At 41.7% G+C, this 15,980-nt stretch overlaps 1 protein-coding gene across 1 annotated transcript in view; it reads right to left on the bottom strand.

The window, feature by feature from the left end:
* sorl1 (sortilin-related receptor, L(DLR class) A repeats containing) overlaps positions 1-15,980 on the bottom strand; it is a 203,277-nt gene that overhangs the window by 8,969 nt on the left and 178,328 nt on the right. Inside the window, exons 41-46 of the mRNA XM_038779169.1 lie at positions 15,094-15,278; positions 13,645-13,764; positions 12,389-12,553; positions 11,458-11,638; positions 8,898-9,004; positions 271-463 (exon numbers count right to left, since the gene is read on the bottom strand). Of these exons, the coding sequence (XP_038635097.1) occupies positions 271-463; positions 8,898-9,004; positions 11,458-11,638; positions 12,389-12,553; positions 13,645-13,764; positions 15,094-15,278 (951 nt within the window). The remainder of the gene's footprint in view (positions 1-270; positions 464-8,897; positions 9,005-11,457; positions 11,639-12,388; positions 12,554-13,644; positions 13,765-15,093; positions 15,279-15,980) is intronic.

Raw genomic sequence — 15,980 nt, 5'->3', positions numbered from 1 at the left:
TCACATATCAAGTTCCACTGATACACAGCACATATAGAAAGATTCTATAGAGGAATAACAATTGAACATACATGGTATGATGACAAAAGCAAATACTACAAGACCTCATGTATCGAATGCACACTTGGCTGGATGTAGGAAAATACAGTACCAAAGCCAAGAGTTGTTTTAACTACATATTAAACTCTTGCACCACAGGCTGACTGAGAATTAGTTTAATTCTGTGTACTTGTGTTCAGTGCTCCAGTTATCAAATTTACATAACCTCACCATTTCCAAATTCATCGTACAGCAGGGAAGCAGGTTCACCACAAATCTGCCCATTGTACAAGCATCTGGCTTGCACTGTGAACGTGTAGTTGTGGCCAAATTTCAGATCAGAAATCTTGAAGATGTTTTCCGTTGTATTCCCAAGACACACTGTCGTATTGGTCACATGGTCAAACATGTGGATCTCATAACCCTGAGGTTAAACAAAGGACAAAGTCTTAAGTTATTGTTTTCTCTCCACTTCTCCTGATGCCATCCTCCAGTAGGTTCTGCAGTTCACAGTGTGTATACATACACACACACATACATACACACAGAAAAATTACTGCAGCTGGAAATTTGAGATTTGAGAGCCCAGTCCAACAAATTTAAAAACTCGACATGCCCATGTAGGTGGGAATCAGAACAAAAAGACACTATTCCCCATATATCTGCCCTGATGACGAGAAAGTTTAGATTTACAGTCACATTGTAACATTCAGCCAGATTCATTAAATACATATTTGCAATGTGACTCCATCCTTATTATTTGACATTACCTGGAGCACCAGTTTCAGTTATTGATGTGATCCTGTTTTTCTTAAAAATACAAATATTTAGAATCAGTACACACACCTTTCTCCACAATGGAGCATTTAGATTGCAATCATGCAAGTCAGTGTAATGTGAGCACCTTTGCCCCATTGCGGTGGGCCTTTAGATGCACAGATTGGTTCAGTGCTAGTATAAATAGTTCAACAGCTCCAGTGCGGTGTATTCCAGAATGCATTACAATAGAAAATGTGGGACTGGTCAAAATGCTGGTCACATTTTCAATAAACGGGGGACAACATTTGCTGTGCAGTTGCAGCCAAACTATTTTCATTCTGTTAACAAAGTGCCCGGGATGATTTAAGATTGTATGGGAAATATGCTTAAGCCAAAACCAGCAAAAATGATAAAAGATGAGAATTTGACAACTGATCAGCTTTTGTTCCACATTTGCCAAGCCACCTCCAAACAATTGTCCATGGTTTGTGAAATAAGACTTTGACAAAGAGTCATCCAGACTCTAAACGTCAGCTCCCTTCCCTCTCCACAGAGGCTGTCAGACCTGCTGAGATTGTCCAGTACTTTACGTTTTTGTTTCAGATTCCAGCATCCACGGTAATTTGCTTTTATCTTTGTAAAATAAGGACTTATTTTAAATTCAAATCCTACCCCCCTCCTTGCCCCCACAATAAAGGCTGCTGTTGTAAATTTCTCAGCAACTGAAAGAAAGATCATTCAAGAATCTCTCTACTGTTCCCATGCCAGATTTAACCTTTTTAATGATCACCAGTCTTCGGCAGGAGCACTGGTAGATTACTCAATTAGCTGTTTTATGCTCTTCACATTCATTCATTTCTTAAGCATCAATGAAAGCACGGAGCTGCAGTCCTTCAGTACACCATCTATTTTAGAAACTCATTAAATCTTCCAAAATATAAAGTATCCTCAACTGACCTCATGGGAGCCGTAAACCAGAAATACTTCCTTACAAAGCTTTTATTTACTCATCCAGCATATTACTGTTTATAAAAGAGTAATTAAGTGTGCTGAATTCCACTCAATCATCGTAAAGAAGAAATACCCTCGAGAGATCGGTTATTCTGCAACATGAAAGTAAGCATCTGACTCATCCTATATGCAATTCAACACTGGGGAAATGTTAGGAGTGAAATTTATGGCTAAGAGTGAGACAGATCACAGGCCTGTTAATCAAATGGAGTGTCAAGAGCAAGGTATGTCGAAATATACTGCTTGCAAACATGCAAGTATCACCCCAAATTAATTATACTTTACAGGCTTTTTAAAAAATAGGCTGAGATATAATCGATATACAAAATACAAATCGATATACAATACAAAATACAGGCAACACTTGCAGGTGAGAAAGAAAATACCAATGATGGGAATTAGAAAACACAAAAAACACAACAAAACGTGTCCTTGAAAAAGACTTCAGATTCAAATGCAGCATAATTTTCTTAGTATTTCATAGTAGAGCTAGAGTATTGTTAAAAAAAAACATGTCATTGAAGCTTTTTGTTTACCACTCATCAGGGCAATTCTCAAGGCTACTTAATGTAAAAGGGAACACCCTTTTATGAGAAGAGAATGCTGATTTGGTTTCTATTGGCAGAGGCGTAGCCATGGAGAATACACCAGTTAACTGCCAAGCTTCGTTTAAATTCAAACCAGGCAGCTCAACTCTGATTGGTCAAGCATTGCCCCGAGGAATGAACCAGAGAATGGTTGTCAGCTATTTTGTTTAGTTGAAAATGGCACGGTGTATGTACATATTCCTTCTGTCTGCAAAGAACAGGAGCCTGTGTATTAACATGTAGCTTCAGGCACACACAAGTGAGCCACACTGTGAGCCTGACTGATGATCTTGAATTGGTTGAGCATAATTCTTAGCACACTCGGGATTGTTTAGCAAATGTTGTCCAATTGCATATTCACATCCACCGTTAGACATTGTGTTTTGAGTTTTGCAAGCATGGGTTGATTGGATACGGTCAGTACTTCGTCTCTTGCAAACAGCTGAAAAAGACATGCTGCTTGATACAACCCAGTGGGGTTTGGGATATACGGCCAACATTTCTAGCATAACATGAGCACTGAAAATCATGTACCACATTAGTCAAAGGAATGCAGATGATTTGACAGCTCCATTTCAAAAGTGAATTTGAGCGCACAATGGCATCCATTAATGTGTGTTAAGGATAGAGCAGTCAAATGAGCTCCCTTTCCTTGGCTTACTAGCTGAGAACTCTGTCAGGGGTCATTTAGCGCAAACTTATCTTCACTGGTCAATATATGAGATTCCTACAGTTCCGTACACTTAAGATTGGCCTTATCAGCAACCTCATAAATAGGGCCCCAGACAGTTTCTCACTGCCAAAGCTTGATGCTGAAGTAGGACACATCAAAGCCATTCTGCACGGTAGTGGCTACCCTGAAAGTGGGCCCAAGGCAACCTCTTTCAGACCTGAAAAGTGCCCGGTCTACCTTACATTACCGGAAGGGCGATTTATCTCAAAGATTTGATCAACAGGTTGAAACAAGTTGTTTCACAATGTTACTATGCAGAAGCAATAGAGATAGGGAGATAGATAATCCAGTGGCGTGGTGTAACGGCAACAATTTCTCCCTCAATGTCAGCAAAACTAAGGAGCTGGTCATTGATTTCAGGAAGCGAAGTATCGTATACACCCCTGTCTGCATCAATGGTGCCGAGGTGGAGATGGTGGCAACTTCAAATTCCTAGGTGTGCACATCACCAACAATCTGTCCTGGTCCACGCACATCGATGCTACGACCAAGAAAGCAGAAAGGTGCCTATACCTCCTCAGGAACATGGAAAGATTCCCGAATTGCATTTAGGGCACAAGATTTTAAAATAAAAATAACACAATTTAACTATCAAGCACAGCTAGTCAACACATTTCACCCTAACCCATTTTAAAACTGCACTCCCCCTTGCGATTTCCACATTTCATGGAATCAGAAAATCAGCCATTGAACCCATCCGAAAGTTATCCACTGATCTCTATTCCCTCGCTCTTACCTCATACCCTGTAAAATATTTATTTTTCAAACATGCACCATTTCCAATAGAAATATTTCCCCGAGTAAAGTCATAGATGTCTACAGCTCAGAAAAGGCCTTTCTATTCTAACTATTCTAATCACATTTTCTGGCATGGGACCCATAGCCTTATTTGTATCGGCATCACAAGTGCACATCTAAATACTTTTTCAATGTTATGGAGAGTCTTTGCCTCCACCACCCTTTCCAGAAATGAATTCCAGACTCCCTCTATCCTCTGGGATGAAAATGTTTTTCTTCACATTCCCTCTAATCTTCCTGCCCCTTACCGTAAATCTATGTACCAGGTCATTGATTCCCCCACCCCCACCAAGAGGAAAAGTTTCTTCCTGTTTATTCCCCTCATGATTGATATGTCCCCCTCCTCCTCTGCACCAAGGAAAACAACCCCAGTCTATCCAATGTCTCTTCATAGCTAAAACACTCCAGCTCAGGCAACACCTTGGTAAATCTCCTCCGCACCCTTTCCAGTGCTATCACATCCCTCCTATAATGTGGATTCCAGAACTGCACACAATACTCTAGCTGTGGCCTAATCACTGCATAACCTCCCTGCTCTTAAACTTGAAGCCTTAGCAAGTATACCAAATGCCTTCTTAAGCAAGGTATCCAACTGCTCTGCTACCTTAAGGGACTGGTGTATATGCACTCTGTTACATGAGTCAGATATTAGGAAATGGAGTCCAAAAATGCGATCCTAGATGTAGTAGGCGAATTAGGGGTTAAACATACAGGGGGGGAAAAAACCTGCTCGCAAGGAGTCGGAGGGATACACCTGCACCTGGTCGAGTTACATTGTCCCTTCCAGACTTAAACTCTTTAGTGGGAATATACAGGATGCCCCAAGATCTATTGTGATTCTGTCTGGCCAGCCATTAACCCATTACAGAGTCTGATGGCTTTTCTGTCTGTCAATGGGAAATTAGTTGCATATCAATAGCATGGCTACGTTCTTTTGTTTAAGCGGGAGTGAGCCATCAAACAATCAAGATAACAATGATTGAGGTTCAAGACTGGAAACCCCACAACACCTTTATTTGAGGGGCTGGGTGGAGTTTAGAGAGTGAAAGAAAAATAATCCTGTTTTGAACATGTACAGGGAGAAGGCTTTGGAAATCGACCGGGAGAGATCATGAAAGTTTCCACCCAGGCAGGTTTTGGAAAAGGGTTCTGAACAAATGTCCCTAACAGAACAAAAATTGCCTCGCAGATGCAAGTATTGCCTTTGTAAGTGGCATAACCCTTTGTAAGTGACATGAGAGTTAATGTTCTGTTAAAGTGTTGTTTAATGGGAACTAGTGTGCTAATGTTAAGAAACTACATGTAATTTGTTATTGTTAGGGTTGAAGCTTAAAAGTTTAAATATGGTTTTCTTTTAATAAAGCTTGTTTATAAAATACCCAAGCCTTATTTCTTATATTATCACTCCTGCAACAAATTGATCTTTCCGCATTAGAACTTTAAAACGTTATGGTTCTGGTCCAGTATCTTAGCCACAGTTGAGAGCTGACCAGGAATCCATACAATAACAAGGTCCCTCTGATCCTCGATGCTTCCCAGGGTCCTGCTGTTTATCATGTCTTCCCTTGCCTTGTTTGTCCTGTGCAAGTGCTTCACCTCATATTTATCTGGGTTGAATTCCCATTTGCCACTGATCAGCTCCGTCTATATCTGGATTTGTTGTCACATGTACCAAGGTACAGTGTAAAGTATTACTCTGCGTACAGTCCAGACAGATCGTTGTTACACAATGCACTAGGTTCTCTATCTCCCTCCTATGTTCTGACTCATCGTTGTTCGAGATCCAAACCACTAGTCGTGTCATCAGCAAATTTTTAGATGGAGTTTGAGCCAAATTTTGCCACACAGTCGTGTGTGTACAAGGAGTATAGTAGGGGTCCAAGTATGCAGCCTTGCGGGGCCCCGGTATAGAGGACTATCTTGTAGGAGTTGTTGTTTATATCCTCCTGTAATATTAGAAATATCCTCACTATTTACCTCTCCACTAATATTCGTGTCATCTGCAAACTTACTGATAAAGCCTCCTACATTAATGTCTAAATCATTTATATGAACCCCAGACAGCAAGGGCCCCAACACTGATCCCTGCGGGAACCCACTGGACACAGGTCTCCAGTCAGAAAAACACCCCTCGACCATCACCCTCTGCTTCCTGCTATTCAGCCAATTCTGGATCCAATTTGCTAAATTTCCTTTGATCTCATGGGCTCACACCTTCGCCATCAGTCTCCCATGTGGGATCTTATCAAAAGCCTTGAAGTCCAAGTAGACTATGTCAAATGCATTGCCTTCATTTACACAATTGGTCACCTCTTCAAAGGATTCAATCAAGTTGGTCATGATCTCCCCTTAACAAACCATACTGACTACTCTTGATTAATCCCTGCCTCTCCAAAGACAGATTCATTTGGGGGTCTCAGAATTGCTTCCAAGAGTTGCCCCACCATGGATGTTAAATGACTGGCCTGTAGTTTTCTGGTTGATCCCATCCTCCCTTCTTGAATGATGGTACCAAATTGGCTTACCGCCCTCCAGTCATAGAATCAGAATCCCCACCGTGCAGAGAGAGGCCATTCTGCCCATCGGGTTTGCACCGACCCTTTAAAAGACTACCCTACCTAGGCCCAATCCACCACCCTATTGCAGAAACTCCATCCCGAAGGGGCAATTTAGCATGGCCAATCCTGCACATTTTGGACTGTGGGAGGAAACGCACGTAGACACGGGAAGAATGTGCAAACTCCACACAGTTACCAGAGATCAGAATCGAACCCATCTCCCTGGCGCTGTGAGACAGCACTGCTAACAACATTGCCACCATACAGCCCACAGTTCCTCCAGCAACTGTACATGTTGGCCCTGTACTCTCCCCCTTTCCTTCTTGAACGAGTCCCACTGTTCTGTCACAGATTTAAGTAAAAAAGTGTTTCCTCCCAGTTCACTCTGGCCAAATCATATTTCTTTCAGACTGTTAGGGGGCCTATAGAACACTTTTGTTTTTAAGTTCTACCCATTTGGCTTCATTTGAAGAGCATTTTAAGGTGCCATCCCTCCTTACTGCTGTAGTTGATTCCCGATCAAAATTGCAAGCCCCCTCAATATCCTGTATCCTATAAAATTGAGCTGCCAATCCTACACTGACAGCAATGACATCTTATCTCCATGTTTTAATTTGCGCCCTCAACTCATCTGCCTTGTCCGTCAGACTCCTTACATTAAAATAAATACCAATCTTGCCAAATTCCCTTGCGACTGGTCTAGAAATTCTAAGCCTTCCTGACTCACTTGATTTCTGTTCAAATTTTGGTTGTGTATCTATCCATGCTGAACCTTCTGAGGATGCCAGCAGCCTCCATTAAACACTACTGTCCTATATCCAATCTTTCATCCAAGCCGTTATCATTTGTGCCATTATTTAAGCAAGCATCCACATGAAACTAAATGACTTTTAAAACATCATTTGCATTTTCATCCATCAATAAATTCTCATTTTCTCAAGCAACTCAAGTAAATTTGTCAGGCATCATCTAAAAATCCATGTCAACAGTCCATTTTGAGCCGAGGTGCAGCATAAGCGATTTCTGTGTTTTAGTAAAATGTTCCTATCGAAGGAGGTTTGAAAATTCCAGTGAGAGGCGCAAACAATTTGAAAACTGCCCTCTGGCAATGTCACATACGCTGTTTATTAACAGATGGAAAACGTAGCCTTGCAAACCACCTGATGGACTTTTCCCTTCTCATGGAAAGTACCTAGAATTTCCCAGGTGCACAATCCACATCACGCATCCACAACAGAAACTAACATGATGTTCCACAGTAATAAGGTGCAGGTCTACCACTGCATTCTTCAGCAATACCAGATCAGTGAGGCTTCCATTGGCGAGCAGTGGACAGATGCTTCCTCAGAGAGAGGAAAAAAGACCTTAACCCTGGATGTCATAGCAACCTCCAGTGGTCGGTTTCAGAGTAACTGGGGCTTGTAAGCTTTTGGCAAACACTGAAGCATTTTAATCATCTAATAAAATGGTGAAACAACAGATTACAGAAACTCTGATACTCCACCTCGTTAGATAGCAATCTATTATGGCGCACAGCATGAAATACTTGAGCTATTTTATTGGAGCAAAAAGCATCAGAGCAACAATTAGGGCAGCATGGTAGCATAGTGGTTAGCACAATCTTCACAGTTCCAGGGTCCCAGGTTCGATTCCCGGCTTGGGTCATTGTCTGTGCTGAGTCTGTACGTCCTCCCAGTGTCTGTGTGGGTTTCCTCCGGGTGCTCCGGTTTCCTCCCGCAGTCCAAAGGTGTGCAGGTTAGGTGGATTGGCCATGATAAATTGCCCTTAGTGTCCAAAAAAGTTGGGTGGGATTGTTGAGATGGGGTGGAGGCGTGGGTTTAGGTAGGGTGCTCTTTCCAAGAGCTGGTGAAGACTTGATGGGCCGAATGGCCTCCTTCTACACTGTAAATTCTATGATTCTATGAATTAGGCATGAGAAAAACACACTCTTCAGCCCATCCAAAGTAATTGAACTAGTTCTCAATAGCTATGGCACAACAGAATTTTTACTGCTGAATTTGCAAGGCCTGAACCGTACCCAAGATCCCAGAAAATAAAAATCGCACTCACAGCACTACTCACTCTGCCAAGTTAATTAAATGGAGGTACTTTCATTCAGACAGTAGCTCACCAAAACTGCACATGGTAATCATATATAATAATCAACATCCCCAAAAACAATTGCTTTAGATTCCTGCAATAGTCAATGCAAATTTTAAACAAAATCAAATAGATGAAAAAGTGCTCAAGCATTTTATTTTATTTTTATTTAAAAGCATACCAGAATAAATTACCATCTTGACTACATATTTGGCTTGTTTTCCTGGATAGTTTAATGCTGAATAATTCCAATTAAAACTGGAGTTAGGTCAAAATAAATAACAGCAATGTTTGGTCATATTTTGCACTCACCCTGCTGTCATTAAAGGTCTTTTCTTTCAATTTGAGGCTTTTCCAGAACAGCAGGATGTGGCCTTTCTCTGGTAAGATTTTCAGTGACTCTGGTGCCGACAGAGGAACTGCAACAAGAGAACATAAAATAAAAATAGGGACACAATGACTTATTCAAGCCATCAAATACCAGAATACCACCAGCTGCCTCCTGCTACCCTCCCAACAGACAGAACTCATTGTTCAGTGCATTCCAGATGCATTTTTCACAGCATGTCTGGCCCCCGAGCAAAGATATTGGTCAATTTCTTTGGGTCATTGTCACCATTCCTGTGGCACATCAAACACGAGGAAAATTCAGCTACATACTGTTGCATTTGAAATAAATTGGCAGAACCCAAAACATTGGCAAGAACTCGCTGGGATCAGTACGGTTGAAGATGGTCAACAGTTTACTATTTTTGCACACTTACTTGCAAAGTAATTAACCCTCCGCGCATTGAGATGCCCGTTGCTGCTTTCAAAACATACAGGGGTACTCCTGGAAACTGAGGGGGAAAAACTTCAGACTTTTCTTTGGTGTTCACCGTGAATTGGAATTAAAGCAAAGACACCCTGTTTGTTTTGGATGTGCCTTCAAGAAAACTAATTTGGTTAGAAATTAGCATCTCATTGCAATTATATACTCAGGACTATTTAGATGGCATCAAAAAGTTAATTATAGGCACTAATGTATCAATTTAAATCTGCAGAAATGCAATGGTATAATTTATTGCCTCTGTTGCTAAACAAAGAAAATAATAAGAGTAAACCACCCAGATTATTCAGTGTTGTGCTGGAAAATAACTAGAGAATACAGTAGCTAAAATAGTAAAAGAAAACATATTTGGCATGGCAAAGCATTATTTATACAAGAATGTGCAAAAATGCAGATCTTTATCCAAGTACCAAATTAAAACATCTACCTTCATGCAGTCAGGTGATGGTATACATGCTAACTGGTCTTCTAAAGTGGATTTTAATGAAACATTCCTCCAATATTCAGCCACATGAGAAGGTGAATCATCAGTTCCCTGAACTCCATTAATGCTGCTCTAAAGTCAGTGGTCGGAACGTCTGCCGGAGTGCATTTGGTGAAGAGACTCTGCTTTATGCTCCACGATGTGGAGAATCTTTGGCTTCCATGCAACCACTATGGCAACACGACAGACCAGGAATTTAGCGCACACAAGATTGAACCTGAACCCCCACCACTGAAGTTGCTGTGCACTACTGCTCCAACTTGCTGTGTACAGGTCATGTTGCAGCACAGCTTTGCTGAATATTGGCTTGCTATTTCGTGAGAAACTGAACAGCGGGGCAACACAATCAAGATTCACGACCATGTGGCCTTTCAGCTTTCAACATGGTTATGCTAGAACGGAAAACAAAAACCTTTGTAACTAAATGTTGATAATATTGATAATTTCCTTTAGCTGCGTCAAATAACTGCAGCTGCAACATTGCCTTTCTACCACCAGGTGTCACCAGGCAGTGTTAATACTGAATTTTGCAAGCTTATCAATTCATTCTCTGCTTGCTTAGCTCAGTTTTAAAGTTCACACCTTTTAATGAGAGTTTTGTTGGTACAAGTCATGGTTCAAGATCTAAGCACATGTATTATGTCATGAACAGAGTGCAGTACTGCATTTTTTGATTTGCAGACCGTTGGAACAGTTTCATCCATTTGTACTGGTGGCTCAGGTGGATATTAAAGAGTCTGTGGAGTTCTTTGAGCAAAGCCCTTCCAGTGTCCTGGTCAACATTGCAGGTCAAGATTTGGGGAAGGGGCGGGGGCGGGGGACGACGACGACGACCGTGCAGGGCTGGGTCTGCTTAATCAACATAGTTACAATGAAGTTCATAGTGCTTTTTATTTCCAACTCTTTCAGAGTAATTAGGAGTGTGAAACTGGCAGAAGCACCTGAACTTAGCAATTCAAAAATCGCATGGTCGGATAGTTTACAGTCCGGCACAATTACCAGGTAAACCCTTACGTGGGAACTTGAAAGAGGGATTCCCCAGCACAACGTTGGGACCCCCCCCCCCTTCCAATCTAACACTGGGGAACTAGGAAGTTGTGGTCAGCTGTAGAAATGCATCAACGTGACTTTACTAGTGTAGCTAGGATGTCTGATTTTCCACAGAAGTTAGTGTCGTGATAGGGAGATATTAGGAACTTGGGTCCAGAAATGGGGTCCAAGTTGTAGCAGGCAATTTAGGGGTTAAAACACTGGGAAAAGATTGCTAGCAGCAGAGTCAGAAGGATACACCCACAAACTGAGTTACCGTGGCCCATTCAGACTTATTAGTGGAAATACACAGGATGCCCTGTTTATAAAAGAACCAAGCCCTATTTCTTATATCGTCACTCCTGGAACGAATCGATCTTTCTGCGCAGCATTAAATTTTTTTAAAAAGTCATGCCATCTAGTCCAGTCTCTTGGCCACTGTGGAGACCTAACCAGGCAGCTGGAACAGTAGATAGAATTAAATTGCCTGGGTGTGCATCTTTCAACTGAGATCCCACAATTTGTCTCACCTGGGTTGAGAGAGAGAACGGCTTCTTTGCTCATGTTAAGCAGTCTGATAACAACACTGTATTTTCCACCTGGTTCCAGCTGCTTCACTATGTATTCTACTGTGTTGTTGTTAGAGCTCACTTTGTAATTGTAGTTCTTGCCATTCTGACGGATGGAATCTTTTACAAGAACTGCATAGGTCTGGAAAATAACAAATATCCAATCTGTAAACTGCACATTGCGATTCAATTATGGTAGCGAGAAATTATTTGGTTTAAAAATCATCAGTACAGTTAATCGCAAGTGTTTAAAGAGACTCAATTTCCAGGGCGGGTTATCAATATGGCATATACAACAGCACAGAATGAAGGCAGCTCCTATCCTAGGGAAGAGGTAGCCTGCTGGCAGGGATGATTGCAATTGGAGCCAGGAACTACTCTCCCTCAGGCACCATCAAAATGCCTCTATTAATAGTATACCATTTTAAAACAAATATCTGCACTGCTATGCAAAGCAGTCCCAAAATCACAATTATGCTCAAATATCTACTCCATGCTGGAAGCAGATTTTCTCGCCAAAGCCAACATTTCTAGTCTTTTTAAAAATTATTTAAACTTTATATTCTGCCCAAGGCATGCACACTTCTGTGCTTTTAAGGAAAGAATGATTTTAAAGAGTCTGACATTCTTTAGGGAATGAAGCATGTGAAAAAAAGTTAGAGGATGTCAATAAAGCTGTATTTAAAAATAAAGAGTTATTACTTTGCTAAGGAAACATGGGCGCTTGATGCCTTTTCCGTATCACCCCCTGCCCTCTCTCTACCCCCCACCCCCCAGACACTCCACCAGACTTTCCAGGAAGTTAATGGCTCAAGGGTTGAAAGGGCATAGTCCATAGACAAGCATAATGCAAATTACACTCTTCTCATATCATGCATGTGCAGGTACTTACTAAAGTTTCATTCAGCAGATCATAAGGAGGTTGCCACTTCAATACTGCAAATGTCTTGTCCACTCTCACCACATGCAAGTGGCGAGGTGGCAGCCGGTTATCAGGAATCATTTTAACAGCAATATATTCAGAGGGCGGTCCTATATATGGGACTACAACACGAACCTAGAAAATAAATAAATATTGATTTCCGTCAAAGTCCTCCATTTCAAACATTTTACCACATACACAAGTAGGATCAAAGTCTCTGCAAAAGCCTAATCACGCCAGGGCAAGAAAATAAAAAAATTAATACTATTTAACTTATCCTAGCAGAAGGTGCAGTCATAAAATTGGGTATTGACCGCATGGTTCACATTATCCTTGAATGCACAGAATAAACTACAGCCTTGAAATCGGTGGGGTGGACAGCACCTGCCTGACTGGTACAAATGCAGTGTCTAATTACCCAATTTAGCAGTTTTTGCAGTAGCCACCATACTGGTTTAGGCATCCATAGCTGGGTCTGCAAATGAAAATGAACTGGCTTTCATTGCATACACCTGTCCATGGCCGCCTCCAGTACATCCCAGTCCAAACCCGATAGATACCGCTCTTTTTCAGTATATCTCAGAGACCTGGCTTTTCCCTCTGGGTTGCAAGGAGATTAGGCCGACTGCACATGCAAGTAAGAGAGCCTGATGCCTGTTCGAGGCAGTCCTCTCAAAATTCATTTCATCATGCGCTGTAGACATGGTCAACATTGTCAGGTGTTTGATAGTGACCAGATAACTGGAGACCATCAGCGAAAACACAGAATTCAAACTTTTTCTACAAGAGTTTTCCTTCTGGTTCCACATCGAATTTACAGTTTGCTCCCAACCACTGCACACCTCTTCCCCCTCAATTATGTGCCTCACTCTGCTGAACTTTACTGACGGTCACAAAGGAATGAACCAACTCTACGGCCAAAATTGGCGCCTGCAGAACACCAGCAAAAAAAGCAAATGAGGCCAGGGAACAATTTCCAACGGTCTTGCCTCCAGCCCGGCTGGGCAGATACAACCCATTTACCACCATAGGTAATCTGTCTCTCAAACTTAAATAATGAAAATAATACAATTTAACTTCAGAGATCGCAGGATAAACATATTGGAATTTAGAATTCTAAATCAATCGCAAGCACGGTTTTTAGATTTCTATACAAATGTTTCACATAACATATTAGTATTTGAACAATATTTTAAAAAATTAAATGCAATGAAAAAGGCATCTACCAGAAATAGATACTGCTCGTCACTGTTCACAGTCACAGTCACGTTGCTAAAATGGGTGGTGACATTTTTGGGATTTCGGTACAGTTCCAAGAATGATGCCGCAAAGAAAACCCCATAAACCTGTTGAGGAAAGACAGTTATTGGCGAGACCATTTCTGGGCAACTAATTTTTTATGAATCCAAGACTTACTGGAAAGCTGCTTTGGTACAAGGATAGTAAATAATAAGATAGTAAATAATGAAAACAAACAAATTAAACAGTGACAACTATTCTACTAACATCCGTGACTAAAATAATGAACCCTCCTTTATTCAATTTCTGCTGCTAAAGGTTTAGCTCAAGTATGATAGTCTGCAAACAATTAATGTAATTAAGCGCAGGCAATTTAAATCATGGAGGGCAATTTAAATAATAGTTTAAATTATTTATAATTTCTTCAATGTAGCAATATTTACCGTGTGTAAAATAAGTCCCTTTCCTGAACTGATAAGTGTTGGCCTTTGGCCTAGTGACCAAAGGCACCAACAGGGCATACAGACTAGGACACCTTGATTCAATTTTCTGTTTTATGCAGTTAGCTGATTGCACTACATTACAACAACAACAACATGCATTTATAAAGTATCTTCCACATAGTTAAGGGTCTCATGACGCTTCGCAGGAGTTTATAAAACAGGTTTGACACTTAGCCATAAAGTGATATTAGGGTAGATGCTCAAAAGCTTGTTCAAAGAGGCAAGTTTTAAGAAACATTTCAAAGGAGTCAAGAGAGAGGTAGACAGCGTCCATAAACACGCTGTCTACCTCTCTTGACTCCTTTGAAATGTTCCTTAAAACTTGCCTCTTTGATCAAGCTTTTGAGCATCTACCCTAATATCACTTTATGGCTATGTGTCAAATCTGTTTTATAAACATCTGCAAAGCATCACGAGACACTTAAATAAGACCACAGGCAAAAGTAAGGATCATCTGCAGAACAATGTTGGAGATGGAAATAGGTGGAATGAGTGATATCATGGAGATGATCAGATAGTTATCTTAATAATCAGTCAGCCAAAGGCTCCCAATCCTGATCACCATCCAGTGACGGTGCTGGGTAGAGCAGCATGTGCATATGAGAAGAAAACAGGATTCCATTCAAGTGTACGATCTCCACTCAAAGAGCCCATTGATACTCCATCATCCAGGATCAAAAATGTAGAATGATCTTGGGAGGTCTTACAGGACTGGCAACACCTGCAAGACCATTTCCAGTACAAGATTACAGCTTGTTGAAGCACATAAAGCTTTATCAAATGGTGTTCTGCATGATTTCAGAGGACCATGAGAAAGGGCATTTTATGATGTTTCTCAAGTAACCATTTGCACACCCTCAAAAAGGTCAGCGGATACAATGATTGACTCTTCGTCTAGGAGACCTGAACCCTAGAATAGTACAAGGCACTCACCACATTTGCAGAGCCATTCCAAGAACAATCCACAGAGGTCTGATTGATTGGAACTGCTTTAAGCTTAGGAGGAGCTGGACTGGTTCCTTTTGTTTTAGTACGTACAAAAGATATAGGGCTCTCACCAACACCAGTTATAGCCCAGGTGGCAATCTCATAATTTGTACCAGCAGTTAAATTGGAAACTGTGCAAAAAAATTGTAAAGATGTTAATACAATTTCATCTCACTAAAATGATCCCGTCATTCCTCCAAAGAGTGGAACTAGCCTGACAGTTACTTCCTTGCCATATGACAGAAATTAGAGCATCACTACTTCAAGAACTTTTTAAGTAAGCCTTGGCTGCTAGATAATAATTAATTGTTGATAAACATTGACACAGGGCACAAGTACATTCAAAGACCTGATTGAAATTAAAAATCTTCAAAAACATAATCTTGTTATTGGATGTCATGGGAAATTGTTTGCATTCCTGAGACATTGGGCGCGATTCTCCGCTCCCGGGAAAAATCGCGAAGGCCGTCGTGAACTCGGCCGAGTTTCACGACGGCCTTGGAGGCCGCTCCTCTCACCGAATTCACCCCCACCCGGGGGGCTAGGAGCGGCGCTCCGTTATTCTCGGCCGCCGGGCCTTGACGCTTGCGTCAAGGCAGCGCGCCTAGAATTATGTGACGGCGGCGCCTATGTGACGTCAACCGCGCATGCGCAGGTTGGCCGGCTCCGACCCGCGCATGCGCGGCTGACGTCACGATGGCTTGACAGCTCGAACCCTCGTATGCACCCCGCAAGACGTGGTGGCTTGATCAAGCGGGGCGGCGGAGGGGAAATGGTGCGTCCGATTGAGACGCCGGCCCGACAATCGGTGGGCACCGATCGATTCGCGATCG

Source organism: Scyliorhinus canicula, chromosome 19 (assembly GCF_902713615.1).
Source record: "Scyliorhinus canicula chromosome 19, sScyCan1.1, whole genome shotgun sequence".
In the NCBI taxonomy this organism is placed as follows: Eukaryota; Metazoa; Chordata; class Chondrichthyes; order Carcharhiniformes; family Scyliorhinidae; genus Scyliorhinus; species Scyliorhinus canicula.
Note: the sequence above shows the minus strand (reverse complement) of the source record. Positions and strands in the feature narration are given on the sequence as shown.